At 36.1% G+C, this 18,359-nt stretch overlaps 2 protein-coding genes across 2 annotated transcripts in view; one reads left to right on the top strand and one right to left on the bottom strand.

The window, feature by feature from the left end:
• The window catches only part of LOC120332374 (uncharacterized), a 32,484-nt gene extending 17,210 nt beyond the window's left edge, over positions 1-15,274 (bottom strand). Inside the window, exons 1-11 of the mRNA XM_078119240.1 lie at positions 15,130-15,274; positions 14,610-14,833; positions 13,622-13,768; positions 11,986-12,114; positions 11,165-11,254; positions 10,293-10,392; positions 9,873-9,938; positions 9,342-9,493; positions 8,907-9,007; positions 8,341-8,427; positions 7,818-7,925 (exon numbers count right to left, since the gene is read on the bottom strand). Coding sequence (XP_077975366.1) covers positions 7,818-7,925; positions 8,341-8,427; positions 8,907-9,007; positions 9,342-9,493; positions 9,873-9,938; positions 10,293-10,392; positions 11,165-11,254; positions 11,986-12,114; positions 13,622-13,768; positions 14,610-14,833; positions 15,130-15,175 — 1,250 coding nt within the window. The 5' untranslated portion in view covers positions 15,176-15,274. The remainder of the gene's footprint in view (positions 1-7,817; positions 7,926-8,340; positions 8,428-8,906; positions 9,008-9,341; positions 9,494-9,872; positions 9,939-10,292; positions 10,393-11,164; positions 11,255-11,985; positions 12,115-13,621; positions 13,769-14,609; positions 14,834-15,129) is intronic.
• Positions 1,040-7,253, top strand: LOC144431345 (uncharacterized). Its single transcript, XM_078119367.1, has 10 exons — positions 1,040-1,185; positions 1,503-1,626; positions 2,419-2,651; positions 3,020-3,221; positions 3,688-4,009; positions 4,737-4,922; positions 5,316-5,454; positions 5,904-6,057; positions 6,364-6,497; positions 7,037-7,253. The coding sequence occupies exons 1-10, from the start codon at positions 1,040-1,042 to the stop codon at positions 7,137-7,139; spliced, it is 1,743 nt and encodes a 580-aa protein (XP_077975493.1). The 3' UTR covers positions 7,140-7,253.
• Positions 15,275-18,359: the final 3,085 nt, after the last annotated feature.

Genomic DNA, 18,359 nt, shown 5'->3' with positions numbered 1-18,359 from the left:
ACAACTCGTTTAGATAGTTAGCGGACTCGATGTTAATCCCGATGAAATAGAAATAGCATTTCATCATTGCTTGTATTTTATTTGACCCCAATGCGACATATAAATACAAAGCATATTGAATATTTAAATTAAGAGAACTTTCTAGTTTAATTTTTCGAAGTAGCATGCAAAAATGCTGGCAGTTGCATTCAACGCAATTATCTCAGCATGGAGGGATAGAAGCAAATGTCTTGCATACCGCGAGATTCTAAATCATTCAATCATAGGGGAGAAGTACACGTGAGACAAACTCAGTTCGGACATTGGGACAACGAAAAATTTACAAGTTATCGCGTCAACGGAGCACACACGAATATAAGAATTTTACACAGAACAACAAGATAATCCAGACCATAGCAGTGCCCGAAACTAATACAAAACAATATTGCGAGTTCATGCATGGTATATACACATAAATGAAGTGTATGATGGCTGGAATATGCATTCAAGAATATAATTTACGTATAATAATAGTCACTGCGGAGGCAATTGCACACCGAATGAATATTTTATTAGATTCTTCATTATAGTGATATGTGAAAATGACATTAATATTTAATAAAACGAAAATTGTATAAATTACATTCTTGCTCTTATACAGACTTCGTACGTAAACAAAACTTGTTACTGCATATATATATTATATCGAAATTCGGGTACTTCCGTAGTGTAAGTACCAGGTTAGGCTATAATTTTTTTCCGAGTTTCCTCATTTTAGTTTTATTACGAGTTCGGGGACTGTTTCTGTTAGCCAAGTGAATATACCCCCTGCCCATAGGTTTCAGTCCCATTACACAACTTGATGTTGTAAAGTAGGCGAACAAAATTAGTTACCTCCATATTGGTACATACACTTCTGGAGTGCCGTACGATTCGTACGATATACATTGCAGTTAATAAGGGATAATCGTTGTAAGAAATCGCAGAAATATATAGTCTTGGCCGAAGTTTTCTTTCCTCAGTACAATATAGAGTGGCATAAACACTCGTAGCCAATGTCATGGTTTTGGAAGAAGATTGCCAACAGGCAAGTATAAGCTTGAAGGAATACATAGATTTCTTCTTGCAAACTCAATCAAACGCAACAACACCAACGGGCGGAAAGCTTGTCGTTAAATGCAATCTGGTACACGCAGGAATCCTACGGTACGAATTTTATTATACAAGTTGAAATAGTTTGATGAGAAGATAAGTAAAAAGTGCACGGTGAATTTCACTGTTAACTAAAAAATGGAACGGCCAGGAGTGGACGTCATAACCAGAATTATCGCATTAGTGATTCCAATGGTTTAATTAAGAAAAATGAGGTCTATGGCCGAGGACTCCGAACATAAGCGTCAATACGCGATGGAATGGTCAGCACTGTATACAAAGTTGCTTTTCTTTTCTACGTACAATTTTGGTAAAAAGAACATACATTTTAAATTTAATTTTATTTTCAATAACGCACATATACTTGCCAGATTCAGCAAAGTGTTTCGTGGTGGCGAGAATAAGGGCGAAAATGCAGAATTACAGTTAGCGAAAGAACTGAGGGTATTGCTAGCTGACGACAAGTACTGGCCGCGAGGACCATGTGAACTGCAGGTAATATAACTGTCAAAAAAAAACTTTTTTTGCGGACGATATCACGATTCAGCTATTCTTATAAAGTTTATATTATTTTAATATGTGTTGGTATTTATCACTGTATTGCTCGTATTACTACTACTCCTGCGTTATGTCCCCGTATTTTTCGCATTTATTCTATACCATAAGGCGAGATCGCCCATTTATTTCTCAAGTTTTAAACCTCGTTTAAACTTTGTGTTCGTCTTGTGTATTGTCGGTATTTTGCACTGTAGCGAAGTTTGAAATAAATTTTAATATCATCTTCATCATAACAGCTTTAGTATTACATGATGTATAATATTCTTATAATTTTTTTTCTGTAAACCTGATGTCCATCTCACGGCCAAGTAATGTACAAAACAATATTCCATAGACGGATTTCCACTTTTCATATTGCAAGATGAACGCGGCGATTTCCCCAAACTCAGAAACGAGAATATCGGTCGGAGACCGTAGACTTATCGATCGAAACTGCGGTTTCGATTCATGACCTTATAGTGACACCGCGTGTCCCATCACTAATTATACGACATAATTCAGCCAAAATCAATAGGCTCCTGGTTTGAGATATGATGAATGCACATGCAAAATTTGGAGCAGATTCAACCTCGCCTTCGTGATATATCGCGTTCATCTAACAGACAAACAAACAGACAAATACCTATCAACATACTTACCGATCTTAAGATCGATAAGTAATAATGGTGAAAACATAAGCACAATTATATATATACAGCATACCTAACTCATACAAATATCAACTGACAGGTCATTTCTAACAAGAGTCCAAGCATCATCAGCGCCGATCACTTCGCTCAAGTGCTACGATCTTTAAGAGGAAAACTAGGAGGGGGAAGCCCCGTGATTTTTAACATATCATACGCACATCCGTGCCATTATGTAAACCAGCGAGCACTTACAAATCTACACAGGGCTGGTATCAAGCTATCGGTGCTCAGAGTCGAAGATATTATAAGTGAAGCGATACAGGATGCAATAACGTGAGTACATACTAAATTAAATATATTCAGTACATTTCAGTTGATCAATAATTTGGTTCAGATGCATGGACTTGATGGTGGAAGAAGGCGTAATCAACCAGCGGTTACGCGAACCACCCTACGCTATTGAGGAGTCCAGCAATTCTTTCGTACATAATTATTCCTTCACAGGATTCGAACCTGCGAACACGCACATGGTGATCAGAGGTACGATGGCAAGCATATTCCGAACGTTTATTACGATGCGCCAACTGCCGAGCCGAGATACTTCAGTGCAGTCCTATATGCACCTAACAATTAATGTGACCAGCTAACCGTTTTTTGACAGAGTCGGCCACACATTTACTCTATTTTTTGTGTCTTTACAGAGAAGTAAAAGGTTTGGCTAGCATTGCATGTCAGAAACTACGAGGCTTAAAGATTCAAGTTGACACAATGATGCTGGCATCAGCACAGTTTATGTTGACCAAAGCATTTGAAGTAGACGGTGTTACTGTATCAGAAAGATTGAGGAAATCCAACTACACAGATGATATATATGTTCAAAAACTCAAACAAGAACTAAAGAAGGTGAAAATACTATACTGTATATATACATATGCTCTTAAACACACAAAAGTAACACCATATGCTCTAGAGAAGACATGGGCAAACTACGGCCCGCGGGCCAAATCCGGCATGTTGGGTAGTTCAATTTGGCCCACCTGCATACGCCTCGTGCGGCTCAAATTCTTTCCAGCCAAGAATAAAACTATGTAAAATGATCTAATGCTCATCACTATGACAAGATAAAGAATCCTAATGAAAGAGACACCAATGTATCTTCATGCATTACTGGGGAGGCATGTGTCGTTAACTCGACTCCCCATGAATTATAAAAGACTCCAAACGAAATAACTGACTCGTAATCCAACGACAAGCTAGTGACATTTAATTCAGTAATTGACTCAAATCCAGGACTCTGACTCAGATGAGCTGCGACTCGTTTAGAGTTTAGGGACTTCTATACAACACTGATTACAAAAATAACCATTAGTTACAGGGTTCCTCCCGCACAAAGATTCAAAAACGACAAAACACAATCGAACGGGGGCGGAGAAGCAGTTCATTTGATCCTTATTCAGAGAAAAGAGAGAAACCTGACTTGACAGATTCGCCAAGCAAGACGACAAAAATCCCACGCAAGCCGCTTAAAACACACGATGAAATCCCTTGGCAAACGTCAATGTATCTAAGAGACAAGACATGCGCTGCAATGAGACAGAGGAGCGGCATTGTTCTTCACTCAGTTGAAAACGGCGAGCAGGAGATCAGCTTAGGTATGGACATGTATCGGATGGACTACATTTTGAATGGAGGTAAAGTAATATCGATACGTCACCCTATGTTCATCTAAGTTTCAGTTTTGCAGATTATCCCCGACATGATATATATAGCATACATACATACATATCATTAAAAATTGATGGCTGATTTAATGGTCAAACAAAAATGAACCAATTACTATACATCTTCAATTTGTATCGGCCACAACTTTATCTAGATCAGCGGTTCTCAACCTTTATTCTTAATTTACCAACTAACAAAGTAAACCCAAATTTTATACAAACCCTATAAGAAGCAAAAAGGACCCAAATTTTAACATGGAAAGTGAATGAAGGTCGCTAAAACTGATTGTGTTGATTTCACATTGTACATTTGAATGCAAATTTTTATTCGCACCACAAGTGAAATTTAAATCCCAAGTTTGGCACAGGGGGTTATGTACCCCCACTTGACTCCTGGTTAAGATTGAGAAGCATTCTCATGACTTAAGGTTGTTTTGTTGTGTCACATTGTGAGTTATGTTGCTGAGAAAATGATCCTTCGTAAGTTCTGCCTCTTGTCGATACTATTCCCACTGTTTATTATAGTTCAATAATATATTATCCACTAAGTGGTAGAGTAAACCCAATACATGGTCAACTTATCAGGGAGGTGAACTATAGACTCGCAAATAAGTCTAGGTGCTATAGCCTACATTTTTATAAAGCTGGAAATTCTTCATATTTCAAAATACTAACACCAGGAAATTGAAAATTCTAGGACCAAACAAATCGAGCAAAATGAAAGCAATAGATGGCAAGTGGACTCTGCAGTGCTTCACAAAAGATTTGAATATGTTTTATCAAGAACAAGGTCTGGTACTAAAGAATGCATATGACGACTCAAGTGATGGTTTAACGAATCCTCAACTATACAAAAATATGATAGATTTACTTAACAATACAGGTATTGACAGTAGAAGAATATATCTTCACTTGCCATAATAATGGTCAAAAATTATGCGCATATATTTTTCGAAACCATTTCAGCTAGTATTCTAAAAATCTTTAATGACAAATCAAATATTCTTTACTAAATTTTTTATCCAACCTCATTCTGTTGCTTACAAAAGTCTCACAAACACAGAAGGCTGATGAAAAAGATTTTGATGGGGTTGATTCTACTTTTACCACGAACTTCCCATTACAAACCCAACTTTTCTGAAATAGTAAATTTGGAACAAAAAACAGCTACCGGTAATGCCGTAAACTATATTCATGAATATTTCTATTTGTAGACAAGCAAAATAGCAATATTTATGAAAAAATGAATCACAACAGACAATTTGATAATATACAGGTGAAAATGACATATCTGTTGAAATTGAGATTCTGTTGACCTCACTGCCTGATAAAAATAATTTTCTGAGACAATCGCTCCAGTTTGCTGATAAGTTGAGCCAAAGAAAGGAGATTGAAAACATCATTCTGGTCGGATAGTGAGTAAAACAATGCTCTATCAAAAGCCCAACACATCAGTGTATGTTCTTTAATCAAATAAAACTTAATTATCATTAAAACCTGCCTCGGTATGATCTACCCTGCAGCATAAATTAAACGAAAAATTGTAAGGACAATCATTAATTTAACTTGTCAAGTACAGCAAGTATTTCTTTGCGAGTAATCTCCAGTAGACAGTGAATTTTTAGCCTATAAATCTACCATTTTTGATACAACTCCCTCATTCACACTGCCCTGTTTGTAGGTCTTTGGTAATGGTAAGTAAACTACATATTACTACACGACACAACAAATAATTTGTCTCACCACAATCAATATGTTAAGTAGTAGTATCTGATTGTGACATTTCACAGACCTATACCAACACAAATTCAGAATAACTTCACAGTTTCAGAACCACATTCATCTAATAATAATATCCTAATAGCTTTGCAGGACTGGACGCTTTTACAATGCCGAGTAAACAAGGCTTACGAAAGATGTTAAGAATAGGAGAAAACACGAAGAACAGCAAAATAGCAGCTGCTGTCAAACCTCTGCATCTACAAAATATTCTGAAATTCATGATGAATGACTTGCTGGTAAAAATATATCAATTGGATTCATTATCCTTAACCAAGGTCGCTAAGGACAGTAACCACAAGTAATAGTCTTCCTTATCCATGCATCTGAAAACCAGTAACTGGCTAACTAATCCCATACCTGACATAGACCGGTAACCGGACGAAAAGCCGTGGTTCTCCATATGATTAAGCCATCTTATCGTCTTTCCTTCCCCCTGGGATAAATATGCGAATCCTATCCCATCCTACCTAAAACAAATGATATTAATCAACGAAGTTCCTTTCTATGTTCCAGTCAAGTCCATCCTGTCAAATGTTTTTCAGGTTGCACTGGCAAATATCCACTTAATTGAAGAAACAAGAGGTGTGAAAATCAGAGCTTTGATTGACGAATTGTCTGCTTCGATGCATCTCATAAGAAGTTCAGTGAAGTTATCCAATCACAGTGGAGTCGGACCGTAAGTGCGCTTTTATTTTCCATACTCATTTTATATACGTTGTTTTATATAAGTCATGTCTAATTTTAACCTTCTGTGTTAGAAATCAATAGATTTCATGACTCTCTTTATGTAGTCCCACTACAGTTTCATCTTGTTATGAAATATCTTTTCATATATTTTAATACCCGAGTTTGTTTTATTTTAATCACCGCATGGTTGAGTTTTTACTTCAATTAATACACCCGCAAGCGCATATATAATATTGATAATTTCCCTTCGCAAAAATTTTTAAGATTTCATATCATTTATATGAACTTTATATACCTATCATTGCTTTCATGCCATCGGTCATTTTGCAATTCATGGGCCACAAATAAATTCTAATCAGACAGCTGCAAGAGAGCTGTATGTCCCAAGATATACCTAGAACTTGAACATGTTCTATGTGGTTGTATTAAAACTTCAAAAGCAAACTTCTAGTAACTCATCGACCCATACGTAAAATTCTTACCAAACAAATTCAATATCATCATCATTTATACATACTTTCACTGCAGGATTACAGATGAATCAATAACTGAACGACTGACAGACAAGCATTGTAAAGCCTGCGAATCTCAGCTTGACAATATATTGAGTACAGTTAGCACAAGAGGTTGATAATTTGACTGTGTGAGAAGAATCCTCCTCATAGTCGATAAGTGTAGTATTTTTGTGGTATAAAATATATTTACTGTGTGTGAAATTAGTGTATATGAGTAAATATTCCACAAATCGTAAGAGTTGTAACTTTTGGAATTAAGTTAGCATATGTCATTCCGTTGAGTGTGATCAGTTCTATTGCGTATAAGCCCCCCCCCCTCCGTATATAGTCACCCTTTTTTTGAGTTTTGAACTCTGCTTATATGCGGGTATGTAAGGTTATCGAGCAAACAAAAAAAACGGGAACAGGCCGTTTGGATATTCTGGAAAAAACATTGCTTTTGTGCGGAACGTCTTAGCTTACTGAATTTTGAACTGACTTTTCTTTTTGAATCAGACCCTGTATTACCTCACTACGAAGCCATTTACTTTTAACTGTTTTTATAACCAACAACAAAATGATTTGATTGATTTGTTAGAATACTATTAAAACTTTATAGAACATATAAATGTATCATGGAGTTATTCTTCTGAACATTGGCTATTGCTTTCAAAATACCCTTTACATCTCAATCAAAAATCACAACATTTCATAGAAACATACAAAATAAAATCTCATGGATATTTGAGATTTGACTAAAATATATTTCCATTCAGAGATGGCCTTGAAAGTGATTGCGATAAAGTTTTAGGTACCTCTGAATATCACTCTCCAACTGACAGATTTTTTCATTCAATTGCGAAGCCTCTTCTTGATTGAGTGTAAGATTTTGTCTAGAGGTCAAGATTTCATTTCTGAGGTTGCTATTAAAATCAAAATAAATAGGGATTTCGACAGAAACGAATTGAAAAAGAGTTTTTTTTTATCATATTCTCAGAAATTATTGAAATTATTAAAGGCCGTGAAAGTCGCTAGTAAATAATAAAAGACAGATAAGCAGAAAACAGCATTATCTAGACTTAAATGGTCAAACAGTCTTAGAGGTTGTTAAACGATTACTTGAGAATTAGGATTGAAAATCCTGAATACAAATATGACATGGGAAGAGACAATTTTTGTTCGGTAGAACAAGGTTCTACTATTTACAGTCGTAGTGCTTCGCGAGCACAACTATCCTACCAGTTCTCCACTGTGCTGCTGTTTGTTATGTTGGCAACAAGATGAAAAAAAAGAAATGATCTTTAACAACTACTGCTCAAGCTAAAGAATGATACATACCTTATTGTATGCTCACACTCTTTATGCTTCTTCTCCAATTCTGAAATTTCAGCTCCATGACGATCATTTTCTTGAATCATACTTGCTCTGTAATTGTAAATATATTCATGATGACATCATCGGAGCTATATAAAGCAGTCGGGAGATTTTCAGTTTATACAATTGAGTTCTCATGTCTCTATACAGCGCAAGCCTCTACGCAAACATTACAAGAACATGATTTTGAAGAGGTAGGTATACAAACAAGTCGTGACTTCAAAACATCGCAAAGCAACAGGCTAAGCACACTCACTTATAGCCCTCAAAACTGAAAGCTATCAATCTAATTTTAAGCAGGTCACATTGTAGTAATATCGTCGGTACAGTGGGTCATGCTAAGCATTAGGATTATGCTTGCCATCGCATCTCTGATTACCCTGTGAGGGATAAATAAATCTCACCCGGGATAATATGGGACTCCTAACCTCTATATGAATATATGCATTCAACACATAATATCACTGGCACAGGCCGGTCTGAAATAGCCCCGAGAAAGAATTTATATGCTAGGAAATGGACACAACTACTTTTCATTCTGGAGAGAGGTGATTAAACTCCTTGAATCTTCTTCTCTTTTATTCAAATCTTCTATAATCTCCTCTGCTTTCTTCAAATTGGCAAGAATTGTCTAAAAATCATACAAAACTAAAACATATAAAACTAATATAGTCTAACAAAGATAAAATATCACAGATTCATTTAACCTCAGACTTTAACCCGTGGCCTTCTGCTTTTCTATGAAAAATGCCATTTTTACAATTTACACCCAATAAAAAAACAAATGAAAGCAAAAGAACCTTCAATCAAAGAATTGAATAAATCACTTCATCAATTAATGTAGTTTTCACAGATGCTTCGTTGTGAAGGCCAGAGAATCACTGACTGAATATTATCTCAATAATTACAAATAACTTATAGATATCCAACTCAAATGAAAATTCCTGTAAACATAAAAGAATTACTTGTTGTTTGTCATTCAAATGTTGTTCAATTTCTTGTACTTTTTCTTGAAGAAGTTGACCAAAATTCTTTTCTACATTTTGCAGTTTATTATTCGCTGCCGCAAGATGTTCTTCAGCTGTCAATTTCTCCATTCTTAGAACATCAGCAAGACCTGAAAGATATTAGAAATTAGAATACAACCATTTTATTAATCATCAATAAAAACACAATGGACTCTGACAACTGCTTGAAAAAAATTTGCATCAGACTTAAGACTCTGTGGATTCTGTGTTGTAACAAAAATACTGCCTATGACAACAGTTAAGTTGATAACAAAAACTTTATTATATACATTCTTAACAGTTTTTGAGGTTTTTGTGCATCTTTTTGACTTCTTTTATCTTCATTGGAAGTCTGAAATTCCAGCCTCGATTAATTTAGAATTTAAACTGTGAGTCTCCGACTATACTATGTCTAGTTAAATAATATGATTCGGGCTCCAAACTCTGAATCCACAGCCCTGACTGAAGGGAGAAATGAATGAAACCTACCTTGGAGTTTTGAAACTTGACTTGCAACATCATCACTGTGTTCCTGAACCTCTTTATTTAGTTGAGCTGTAAAAGAAAAGTCTTATAATTTCGTTCCCAATATTTCCCATTGAGTCATATTTTGTCAGAACAGGTGCTTAAAACTCCGATTTTTCAAAAACAAATTTTGCATACGATTCTTATTCTGGCACCATTGCTCCGAACAAGACACATACAAGCAAGCGCTTATATCTAATGATTGTGAGGAGCTACTATAGTTTGGATTAAGCCTACCCAAGTCATTACACACTGGGTGAGATGACGGGCATGGGCTTTGGTCAAAAGATGTGAAACCGGAGTCTATCGCTTCAACTTTAACTGCTAACCCACTGCTTCCTAATATAAATGGAAATACTGAAATTAACTTCATTCATTACATACTTAAAACGTTATTCGATTGCTTGAGAGCTGATATTGTTGATCTTGAACTTTCCAGGTCAGATTGTAATGCAACCAGTAATGAACGACATTTGTCCAATTCCTGCAAAAATTGGGTTACTCATTGAGACTATAAAAAATGAAAGACAAAATTTAATCTAGTAATACCCTGGGGGGCAAACCATCAATCCACGGGTCACTGAAGTGGCCGATCAGGTTTTTTGGTGACCTGTCAGGGTAAAAATTATTTTTAAAAAAAACGTACAAACATTGAAGTGATAAAAACACGGACCTAAATTCCATCTAACAATAACCGTACAACAGAAGTTTTCTTATTGATTGAAAACTGATTAAATCTGTGACGCAAATCCGTTTTCAAGATGAAAAGATGTGACCTATTCTTTTTTAACAATGTTTCATAACAAGGGATATGCAATCCATGGTTTCTGGAATTTGAAAATGATTGTTGCATAAAGAAATCAAGGTATAATATACAGTGATACCTTGGTAGTCGAACATAATTCGTTTAGGATTGGTGTTCGACTACCGATTTGTTCGAGTAACGGTAATAAAAATTTTCTGTATCATTTCCTTTACTCTTAAGCAACGGTTCGATGGCATACGGGAATAGATGTAAAGAGGGTGGATGGGGGAAGGTTACTGCTTGGAAGGGAAGTCCCCTTTCATGAACTGGATAATTCTATGTCACTGCCAAGCCGAGGTATCACCATAACATGTACCGAAAGTAAAGCTGAATGCCCAAAAAACTTATGCCATGCACATGTACCAGACTGTCATTTTACCTGATCCATAAATTAAAGTGATTTTGTCGAATCCTAGAAATTTCAAAAAAATTGAGTAAAACTATTGCCAACCTTTTTTGCTGTTTCCAACTTTTGTTTCGTTTTCTTCAATTCTTCATCTAAACATTCCCGTTTATTCTGTTTTTCATTTTCTACTGATTTCTGGCAATTTACAAAATATACTGTATATAGCCATGAGAGAGATATAAAGCATAGTGTGTCAGGAGACTCAGGACTACAAGTCTACAAGACAGTAGAAGAACAGTAGAGGAATTAATTCAAGAATGTCGCATAAAGACCCACAGACAGGCAATACACATGATGTAAGAATGTAAATACCGGTTCTCAAATGAAATTTGCAAAAAATGAAGGTCACTAACTCATAACGAACTCAACTCTTGAGCAATTTGTTGAAAAGGGTTCGGTGCTAAAATCCCAATTCGATTGGTTCATCAGATGGGGAAAAAACTTTTCCCAACGACCAACAATACCAATTTAGCAAAGCAGTTCACATCAGAGCATAGAAGATTTGAGATTACCTGAGATTGTAACACACTATTTACAAATCATGGCTATCCATGGGTCTATTGGTTGCAAAAAAAAAATTTTTTCCCAACATAACAACCGTAATTTAGCAAAGCCTAATACACTTCTGTATCCAATTATATAAAATGCTGGGCGCTCCAGAAGTGTATGTACCAATATGGAGGTAACTAATTTTGTTCGCCTACTTTACATCCAGTTGTGTAAAAGGAGTGGGCAGGAGGTACATTCACTTGGTTGACACAAGACAGTCCCCGAACTAGCAATAGAACTAAAATAAGGACAACAGCAATATAATTATGGCCTAACCCTAACCTGGCACACATACTACAGGAGTACCAATGCTGTACCTGAGATTGCAGCACACAATTTATTCTTTCTAAATCTGCAGATTTCTTCTCAGCAGTTGCAACATGAGCAAGTAAGCTTGATTTATCTTTCGACAACAGATTGATTCTTCCTTCTAGTTTGACATTTTCCTGAATATGTCCAAATGTCAGATATTGTAAGTTGAATATTAGTTCAGAAACAAAATGTAGACTCAGTATGTGGTTTTCCAGAGAATAATGTATATTAGACAACAAGACAAGAACAATAGTAATGGAGAGCTGGTTGATTTCATTGAGACAAAAATTCGAAAATCCATCGGCATCGCATTACATCTTTATTGATAACTCTGCCTATTGCCAAAAGTATTTCTTGGTTTTTAAATAAGTATTTGGGAAATTGGTTTTCTGCACAATGGCTGGGAAGCCGGCCCCTAGCGTTTGTTAAAGTCAAGTTTATCATAATTGATAGAGCTGTAGTCGCAGCTGCCAGGAAGTTTAATAGCTCAAGCAGCAAACAGTCAAATTAGTTTTTCCTATTTATATAATTTTATAAAAGTAATAGAATCTATCCCTTTTAGAGTATAATTTTTTTTATAAATTGATTGAAATTTAATTTTAAATTTTTAAGACAAATGTATTTTTGTCCCACAGCCATGTTCAGGACTCAGAAGTGAAAAATAAAGCTCCAGTTCCACTGCCTGCATAGTACATTAAAACTATGACTCTGGAGCAGAAGCCATTAAATACCTCATTGACAACTTCTGCAGCAAATGTCCTATATCAGGGGTACTTTTGATGTTGCGGAGCCCTTGAAAAGGTTAACTATTATTCACGGAGCCCCAAAATAAATGTTAAAATTGTTACTTTCGGATTAATATTCCTGAGCAAGGCTTACCTTTTTTTCCCATTTTGAAACTACCGACGGAGCCGCACGCAATCAATTGTGCGCGGGATCCGCGATGTACCTTTTTTCATTCTGAAACTACCGACGGAGCCGAATGCAATAAAATAAATTTCAATTGTTCGTATTTTGCCCAGACATTGTGTTTTTTTAAAGGGCGATATCTTGCTTAAAAATAATCTCAAGTGCGAAAGAACAAATCAAGTTTGACAAATCCCAATATCGCAAAAATACGACTCCAATTTATTGATAGTTGGCAGTTTATCACATATTTTATGTTATTTCAGAATAATATTCTTCCATTTTAGTAATCCTAATAGTAATATCGAATCGAACGTGAGTAACGATGAGCACAATTACATTATAACGACGAGACACGTTAAATGCTCGCATTGGTCATGGATTGAATATTTCACACAACAGAAATCTCGTTATACGTTTTTTTTAATCGCGAAGAATGTTGCGCGGTAATTTCCGATTCCAATTTTGAACCACCCCCCTCTTAAGAATCCTGGCTGCGCTCCTGCTTATAAATAATGTCATTTTTTAATTCAGCCTCTTTGCCATAATTCGAGGCCATATTGTTGTCAGATTTTATCAAAGCTGTTATTGCTTCTTTAAACAGTTACAAAATTAGTCAGTATTTTGAAAAGTAATTGAATAGCTCGCGGAGCCCCTGGGTTCCTCTCGCGGAGCCCTGGGGCTCCGTACGGAGCACTTTGAGAACCTATGTCCTATATGACCAAAAATATTTACCTGAATTTTGAGTTGTAATTTTCTCTCTTGTTCGCTAATTTGTTGAACCAGGCTTCGGATTTCTTTTTCATATCGTTGTTTATCTTTGCCATTCATAGATGGAGATGGATGAGGTGTCGTTTTATTTGAATTGGATTTTGATTTCGTCTGGTAAATATTGTAAAAAAGGTTTAGTCATTGTTAATTGACATTTTTAGTGACATTAGATTTTACGTAATGAAAAATAAAGTGGGATATCTGATAGGATTAATCGAATTCACTGCTGTACATCATCAAAATAAATTGAAAGATACTATTTCAAAATTATTTGCTCTATATGTTGCTCTTTAAAAAAAGACTCTAATACTAAATCAACAAATCAGAACTATTTATGTGAACGAAAAAATATTATTGATCACGATCTAATTAAAAATTTAAGGAACACTTCAATACCAGAAAGTGTTTATTCCACTTTAAGATAAATAAACAAAGAGGTTTTATTTTTCTAAAGCCATCTATGGATGTCACATAAATAAAATACACAATAACTACATTGATAGAATAATTTACATATTAGGGAATGTTCACTTCAAGGAATATAGAATCTTTCACATTTGAATATCATCAACAACCAAGTCTGAATAAAAAGCAGAATTGTTTTTTGAAAATAAATATTCATACCCCCAAAAAGATGTAGATGAGGTGAAATAGCTGGCAAACATCGAATATAACCAGGTTTCCCAACCTTGGGGGAATTTTTACTTTGTTATTGCATGTAGTACATGTTTTAGCTATTCCGTAATATCTCACACTCGTTTATGCGCACATTTTATAAATTATTCAATGTATGAGAAAAGAGAACAGAGACGCATACAAGTTGTGCATATCACTAGCTAATGAGAACAACAAACAAAAAATGAGTTTTTAGCCAGGAACGAATGAAGATGGGTAAATGGTAGAAAATATTGCAAAAGGGTTGGAAACTACTAAAATATAACATAAAACTCACTGAAACTGGTGCAGGAACAGCAAAATCTAATTTCTTTTTTGATGAAGAATGTGTATTGTGATTGATTAATGCGGTAGAAAGTTGTTCTGTGACATCATCAATGGCATCTCTCTCCGATTTATTCTCTGTTTTGAATCTCTGTCCTCCAGTTTCAAAAGACAAGATACCAGAACCACTCTTTTTTATATCAGGCACAGTATAATGACCAGGGGGAGGTGCACATCCTGGAAATTAAGAATATAAGAAAACAATATATGGCAACAATTCTCACATTAAACAGATAAAAATTATGTGTTGTAGAACAGTGGTTCCCCACTGCAGTTTAAATTTTGTCGATCCGCTATAAATATGGCTATTTGCTTTATTACTATAAAACAACATAATAAATAAACAGAAGGATAAATGAAGCATACGACTCCACAGGCCTGTCTAGACTTTTTCATGACAACTAAAATAGGACTTCAATGTTTAGTGGTATTTATAAAATATCGATCAGAGTACCGGTAATTGTGAAACTTACCTGGCTGTTCATTGAAACGTTTTACTTGTGCTCTTGGAAATGACATTTTTCTGCCGATGGCAGAAAGTTGGAACTATTATAACAATTTGAAAGTAATTCACATAGAGATATATAACACTGGAAACACATAATAGAAAACAAAAATCTAATTTCAGTTATTTCTAATAAGCTACTTGTTCAGATCATCAGATAGTGGAGATCAAAATGCCCCAATGGTCTTGGATAGTTTTTATTATTGGTCTGTTGGTAGAGAGCCCTGGTACAGCATGTTCCATGTTCAGATGTTAGAAGCCTAATTCTTCTGTTCTTTGTATAATCCATTCAACCATTCATGCTATTCCTGTACGCTGTACAGCCGCAATCATATTTTTGCATTTTAGCGAAAGAAACGAAAGCCATGAGTGAGTGCTCCTTCTTAATATACGGTACCGTACAGTAGGATAGGAGGGATAGAATTTACATATTTATCCTGGGGGAAAGAAAAGCCGGCTTATCCATACAGCCATATGGCGAACCACGGCCTCCCGTCCGGTTACCATTCCAAGTCTTACCAAATGGGATTAGTTTTAGTCTACTGTATTGTTTGTTTTCGGAAGCATGGGCTTGGTGGTGGAGGAAGCCGTAACCGACCAGCGGTTACGTGAACCACCCAACGACGGCGAGGAGTCCAGCAATCCTCTCGCACATAACCATCCCTACATGGGATTTGAACCTGCTGACCTGCGGAACCACGCAGAATAATTAGAGGTGCGGTGGCGAGCGTATTCCTAACTGCCTAACGCTTAGCCCATTGAGCCACACCGCCGCGCCTTTACCCTGACACTGTGACACATCCACTGATTACAAAATTGATACACTATTTGTGATATACCGATATATTCTGATATTAGATACCGGTACCGGTAACTGCCGTACCGGTAATTTCATAATACTTCATTTCTGGTGCTGATTACACAGTCAAAATACTTAAACTACAATTCCTCAATTGACAAAATGCTTTCAACATTCTGACATTAATGATCTGCTGCCTAGACACCGACTAATATACCGGTAAACCCAACGCTACTGCACTAGAAGTAGAACTACATGCTTCCGAAATAAACAACAATTAACAGACAAACTAATCCTATACCGGTACCCGACATGGACTGGTACAGGTAGATGCTAACATCGAACCCGCAGACATAACAAAAAAAGTCCATAAAACAACAAACTATTTCTAGTTCAGGGGTCGGCAACCTACGGCCCGCGGGCCGGATCCGGCCCGCGGAGCACTATAATCCGGCCCGCGACGCTTCACTAAATTATAGTAACAAAACATCCGTTTATAATTAGGGTTACCATATTTTTGTGACATCAAAGTGGGACGCCTCTAAAGACAACGACCCCTTAGCTGTGATTTTGTAACTTCACATTTTCCGATTTTACTACTTAGGCCAGGGGTCGGTAACCTACGGCCCGCGGGCCGGATCCCGCCCGCGACGCTTCACTAAATTATAGTAACAAAACATCCGCTTTGACGAATATATTCTTTAGACTAAATTATATTATAACCTAACAATTATATAATTCACAATTACTCGTTTAATGAGCACACAATTTAATTATAATTAGGCAAATGGCAACAAAACGCAGAAAAGTTGATGCTAAGTGCAAAGGGTTCAATGGCGCTGAAATTATTGAAATGGAATTTTATGAGATGCAATGAGGAAATAAAACTATATTCTATTCAAGAGATGTATCACTGCTTGATTTTTATTTTAAGAAGTACCATCCGTTAGGTTTTTAAACTTTCTAAAAATAAGTGCGGCCCGCCAATGACTTGCAACCTTAATTTTGGCCCGCGAGCGACAAAAGGTTGCCGACCCCTGTTCTAGTTGATCTGCACCAAAGTGACTTTATTCACTTTGATCTGCACAAGGCCATTAACTTCAATAACGTCTGGCAGTTTGAAGGGAAAAATAAATACCGCGAAAACGATTGTGCTTATTAACGGAACGGAATTATTTGGACCGGGTGAATGGTTGCGTTATTTATTTCAGGAAATGGTGAATTTATATAATTCATACATTAAAAATTAATTATTGCAGATATTGAACAGCTTAAGATTTTTGTGAAAAGTACATGAAAAATCACGCATCATGCTGAGGTGGTGCCCAGAGGTGGATCTGATGACGCTCTACGAGATACGGTATTATTTCATTCGCTTCCACCGTAAATACATACTACTTCCACTCACCTGCGTAAAACATATTTGCTCTTAATAAAATTTAATCGAAAATGACACCGGTACGTGTCTAGCGCTTTCTAAAGCACATACATGCATTTGAACTCGAGAAACTACAAACTACTGAATGTGATTCCGATATGCAACTGCAAAAATTAAAGAAGGAAACACAGGGTATTTGACAAATGGCCCATAAAATCGTTAAAACTTACGCGATTCTGATGTTGGTATCACGTAAAGCTTAACTAACTAACTTACTAACACGTAAAATGTTACGTGTAAATAACCCAACTATATCAGTCTGAATATATTCCAAAAATGCTTGACATAAACAGACAAACCAATAAACAGTAATGATAATAGAAGCATTGAAGCAGAATATCAACATTAGCCGACTACATTGAATCATAAAAAAGTAGAGATACGAACACACATAGAAACAAAATCCCGATTAATCAACGATAGAAAAAAGAATTATGAGATAAAATTTACCACACAGTTTTACTGGGAAGGAAATACGCGGGGAGCCAAAGCTGGTTATCAAGCCCAAGCGAGAAAGCATTTCAGCCAATTATAATGAACTATGCAATTCAAGAGTCCTGCTGCACACTAACACGAATGTATTTCTGTAACAATTCGTATGAACAAAATCAGACTTTCTCAGACAAGCAGTTGTCATTGTTGTATGTTACAGAAATAAATTTGTGTTAGTGTGCAGCAGGACTCTTGAACTGCATAGTATGGTATTTTTATTCCTGCTACAGCATTCTTGCATCATATGCATACAGATTCACTAGCGCAGCGTTTCCCAACCTTTTTTGGTCGCGGACCAATTTCTCACCAGCGAAAACCTTTGCGGATTCAAGGTGCGCTTAGCCGCTTATTGTAACCGTACTCTGTGTGAAGAAGCAATAAAATCAAACACAACGGAATTTGAACGAATTTCAAAATCAGAATTTCGCCGCAATTACGCGTCCGTTAAAACAGTTGACTTTTTAGTGAC

The sequence above is a fragment of the Styela clava genome, chromosome 13 (assembly GCF_964204865.1).
Source record: "Styela clava chromosome 13, kaStyClav1.hap1.2, whole genome shotgun sequence".
NCBI classification, from domain to species: Eukaryota; Metazoa; Chordata; class Ascidiacea; order Stolidobranchia; family Styelidae; genus Styela; species Styela clava.
The sequence above is the reverse complement of the archived record's forward strand: the minus strand, read 5'-3'. Positions and strand labels throughout refer to the sequence as shown.